Source organism: Zerene cesonia, chromosome 13, assembly GCF_012273895.1.
Source record: "Zerene cesonia ecotype Mississippi chromosome 13, Zerene_cesonia_1.1, whole genome shotgun sequence".
Lineage (NCBI taxonomy): Eukaryota > Metazoa > Arthropoda > Insecta > Lepidoptera > Pieridae > Zerene > Zerene cesonia.
Window position 1 is genome coordinate 5,305,138 of NC_052114.1, and position 5,027 is coordinate 5,310,164.

At 31.9% G+C, this 5,027-nt stretch overlaps 1 protein-coding gene across 1 annotated transcript in view; it reads left to right on the plus strand.

Annotated features, from left to right (window-relative positions):
- LOC119831039 (protein lethal(3)malignant blood neoplasm 1) overlaps positions 1-3,320 on the plus strand; it is a 5,923-nt gene extending 2,603 nt beyond the window's left edge. Inside the window, exons 2-4 of the mRNA XM_038354264.1 lie at positions 310-464; positions 1,416-1,547; positions 1,694-3,320. Of these exons, the coding sequence (XP_038210192.1) occupies positions 317-464; positions 1,416-1,547; positions 1,694-2,937 (1,524 nt within the window). The 5' untranslated portion in view covers positions 310-316 and the 3' untranslated portion in view covers positions 2,938-3,320. The remainder of the gene's footprint in view (positions 1-309; positions 465-1,415; positions 1,548-1,693) is intronic.
- The last annotated feature ends 1,707 nt before the right edge of the window (positions 3,321-5,027 follow it).

The window sequence follows — 5,027 nt, forward strand, 5'->3', positions numbered from 1 at the left end:
GACAGATTCGAAATTCAAATGTAATATTTTTTTATAATTAAGTGTAACAGTATTTATGGCCAGACTAAGTATATGGCATTGTGACATACTAATAGTTTGTCATATTGCTCTTTATATTATTTTTGCATGGTACGTTCTTGAACAAATACTCGCAGTAGGTTATAATGTTGAAAACTGACATAATTGTACGTTTTAGCCGTAAGCTGAATTAGAAATTAGTGTGTGTAACAAATTTTTTGATATTATATTACGTTTATATACAATTCCTTGTTCAGCAAAAGTTAACTGATAATCGTATTTCTTTTTCAGATTAAAAATGAGTGAGGCAAAGAAATTTTTTATAATTTTAGGCATAATAGGTCTTACACTCCAAGTGGATGGGGTGGATAAATATACGGATGAAAACAGGCCCTATGAATTCGGCTTTTCTATTGAAGGCGAACAACATCGCCACGAGAAAAAAGGTACATATACTTCGCAAGTTCATGGTCAAATATACGGATTGTGGGTTAAATAATCGTATGTTTAGAATTGGTCATAATTCATAAATCATAACTCGCTTTTGAGACTCGGCGTCGCCACGAGCCCATATTATAAATAGGCAATCTTTGACTACAATTAAAAGCGATGACACAATATATAGTTCCAATAAACAAATAAAAATTCGTATAATGGTGAATTAGATACCTTATATAATGTATTGCTTGAGCATTTTAGCACATCATATACAAATATTGGTTATTCAATATTCTCACAAAAACATATAAATAGTAGCAGGACACTGAGCGACCACATTTTGACGATTAAACTATGCAGCAACTGAGATAATATTTGTAATTCGTGATGACAAAACTTATGTAATGTGCATGCATTATATTACGTGTAGTAAATTAGTTCATCGTGTATTATGCTATAGAAACGATTAGATGTATGAATTTGATAATATAAATACTGACATAATCACGTCATGCCTTAAATTGTGTAAATAAGATAAGTTGTAAATGTCATGCCAAAATTCTGAAAATGGAAAACTATGATATAGTTGTCAAGGTTGCACAAAAAATTAATCATTAATGTAATATTGATTAAGACTGGCACAAAAAGTTTTACAAGTGACATCGCAATTTATTAAGATACAGCATAAATTGTACTAACTACGCCCCGCGGTTTTACCCGTAAAACCGTATCCCGTAAGAATATCGGGATAAAAAGTCCAGCTATCTACGTACCAAATTTCATTGTAGTTGGTTCAGTAGTTTTTGCCTAAAATAGTAACAAACACACACACACACACATCCTTACAAATTTTCGCATTTGTAATATTTGTAGGATTGTTTTTAAATATACTCAAAGGTAAAATACATATATATACATAAGCCTTAAACTAAATAAGAAAAAAAAGAACAATTTTTCAGATGAGAATGGAATTATTATGGGAGAGTTTGGATTTATAACAGCCGATGGAGTTTATCACGTTACTGTCTACGCTACCGATGAACAAGGGCGTTTCAAAATATTGTCTATGAAAAATATCCGTGTGAAACCATGTAAGTTTTAATTAATTACTTTTTTAACCTAAATTTAAATTACAAAACGTATCTTGTGATGCATTTGCATTGATTTTGTTATTATTCTTAATAACAATAGACGTGTATAATTATTAAATTTTATTTACATATCTAAAATTTCACAGATCCTTCGACGTCTTCTCAAAACTCTCGTACAGGACATTCTTTATCGTTACCAAACACACAGAAAAGTTTAACAGAATCATCAAATGGAATATCAACTCCAACTAATGAAGCAAAACAACAACTTCAAGCAACATTCACTCCACCCAAGAGTGATCAAAATTCAAAAGTGTCAACGTTTCAATTACCACCTGCGTCACCCGTTAAATCCTGCTCTCATTGTAGCTTACCAACTACAACTACATTAGCACCTAAATTAGCAAACCCAATATCACAAACATATGAATCGCAAGGAAATCGTGCTGAAACGTCGGCAAGTTATAATAATCAACAAAATAAAAACATACAAAATAATGAAAGCAATAATTACAACCAAAATTCGTACAATAATGGACAAGTAAATAACCCTTCATATGGTACAAATAACAACCCCATTTCAAATAATAGGGAATCACAATATCCACAAGATTACAGTTCGAATGTTCAGAATACACAAGGTGTGTCACAAACTGGATATGGATTGGAAAATACACCTTTATATGGCACTGGGGCTCGCTCACCAGTTCAACAAAACCAACAAACACCAGATCGCTATAGCAACATTAATCAGGGTTCCAACGTTTTAGCAAATAATGGCATTTCGTCATATTCAGGTACGACACAAGATACACAAGGAAATCCTCAAAATGAATTTGAGAATAATCAACCAGCATTTTCAGGCAGTCGTAACCCAAAGAGGTATGAACCTGAATCTGAATCAGTTGGACCGCCAAATGCTTTGCCAGGAATTAATCGTAACGCATTAGACTCAACGAATTTGCCGCAGATACCACCCGAAAAGCCTATGCTTATCTCAGCACAAATGCAAGTTGTAGATAAGAACACAGACATTTATCATAAAAATCCAGGTGAACGCGATGGCTTGCCAGATGGCGTCACAAAAGATTATATGGAGCGCGTTCTTTACGTGTTTAATTATACAGTTGGATTCCATGGACATTTCGAGAAGGGTTATTCAAATGGTGCAAAGCAAGGTTATTATTATGTAACAGGCAGAAATGGTATAAGAACTCGTGTTGATTATGAAGCTGATGAAAAAGGATTCCGTCCAAAAATTAGCCAAGAGGTGCTTGATTTATTATCCGATGATGTACCAAAACCTGAGACGGAAAAGGAACCAAAATTTGGACTCAAGAGTTACGAATTTAAATGGCTTTATTTTCCAGTTGAATCAAAGCAACAATAAAGAAAAAATTATTCACCAAACGAAAACTGTTATGATACCGATCCCTCAGAATGGGTAGACTGAAAATTCACAATATATTACAAATTATATAATGTTGTCAATTATGCTCATTGGCTATATAACAATAGGTAACGATACGAAGGCCAGCTCCAAATAAAAAGAACGGAAATTTATTTATTATTTTGTTAGATATGTCTTATAACTTATTTACATGATAATTTTACAACTGCCACTTGTCACTGCCAATATTGTTTACTTTTTAAAGGATCTAAGTATTAGTAAATAAGCCAACAAATTATCTTTCTTATTTGAAATATAGATGTGCAAATATGTCAAAATAAAATTTAGCGTGTAACAAAATGCTAGGCGCACCTTATTTTGCAACAAGACGTAAAATGAAATATTCAATCATCATCCATAAATATGTTTCTCGTACTACATGTGGAATGTGGTATGTTATCCTTAAAAACAAAAAACATAAATTGTATATGCCGTTATTTTAAATTATTCTACAATGTGAAGGAATAATAACTTTAGTTGTATTTTTAAATAAATATAGCCTTTTTCATTTATTTTCCTAGTTTGACTGCCACTTAATAATTTATATCAGTTACATACAATCTTCGACTAATAGTGCATAAACGTTTTTAATGAAAAAAATCAAAACGTTGGTTATTTAATAATTGTATAACAAAAGGATGTTGAAGTTTATGGTACTATTACCGTGATCAAACGTCACATTTCCATGGGTTTTTTTTTATCACCTGGACGAAGCCACAGGTGGAAGGCTAAAGACAGTCAAAAAATCACGAATCTTTTATCGACTAGTGCATGTATATTTCGTTAATATGGAAAAGTAAAGAAAATGGACTATGAATATTACAGGGTACAAAATTATGAATTAAAGAAACAACGTATCGTTTCTAATAATATGATAACTTTTACTTGACTTTTTAGCTACAATCTAGAATTATAAAAATGAAACTAAATAGTTACTTCATACTTTGTACTACTACTACTTGTAAAATAGTTATCGTGAGCAGTTTATATAGGTTTATGTTACAGTCGGCACTGGAGCTGGTGGGACGCCTGATGGTAAGCGCTGCCACCGCCCATGAGCATTTGTTACTGTAGATGTAGATAGTAATTAATGAATGATAAAATTATATACGATACACTAGTCCGCATTATCCGAAACTATAAAACCATTAACGAGACCTTTTGAGACCTTTCAATATTTTTGTAATATTGACGGTAAAAACATAGTATGCCTCATGAATTTATGCTGCTGTTTTAATTTAATAGCTTTAATAGCTATTTGCAAATGGATTAGTACCTAAAACGACCTAAATACAATAAGACATTATACAAGTATTAACCATTAAATGAAATTGCTTCAATTTTCTTTAGGTCAAATTATTAAACTATGGTTTAAGCCTAGCAAGTATTTTTTATTCAATAATTTTCACTCGGACGTAACGGGTTTTAAGATACGGGTGGTATAGTAGTACAATAGTAGTCTATACGCGTAATATCTATTAATTAAAAAATATGATGATTTTTCAACTTTGAAAAGTATCAGGCGCTGTCCCTTAGTTTATTGACGCGCAGTCGCCGCAAAAACAATCAAGGTATAGTTTGTTCTCTTTGAAAAACTATAAAAATGAAGAGTATACGAGTTAACTACTAATAATTTCTATCTTCTAAGTTTTCTGAGCTATGTAGTATTTTCAATTTGATAGGTGTCAGAAGCATAATTCAATTCTATCAGATGCCAATCAATTTATATTTAATTCAACATTCAAACGCATATGGTATATAAACCATATGTTAAGAAACTTATTGATCGGTAATATCATAGCGAAATGTGAAATAACATTATTTACTAATTTAATTATACACTCTATATTTTTTATGCACCTGGTAGTGAGCGAAAAAGTTGACCTTCATGTTGTGGGTCAACCGTAAACATTTCATGACCTGATCGCAACAATTCAATAATAAAGCCAGTGAAACAGATTGCATAATTTCGAGATAGTGAATGAGATAGTAGGTATTCTTGGTGTACTATCACCGCGTGGTTTTGGCGG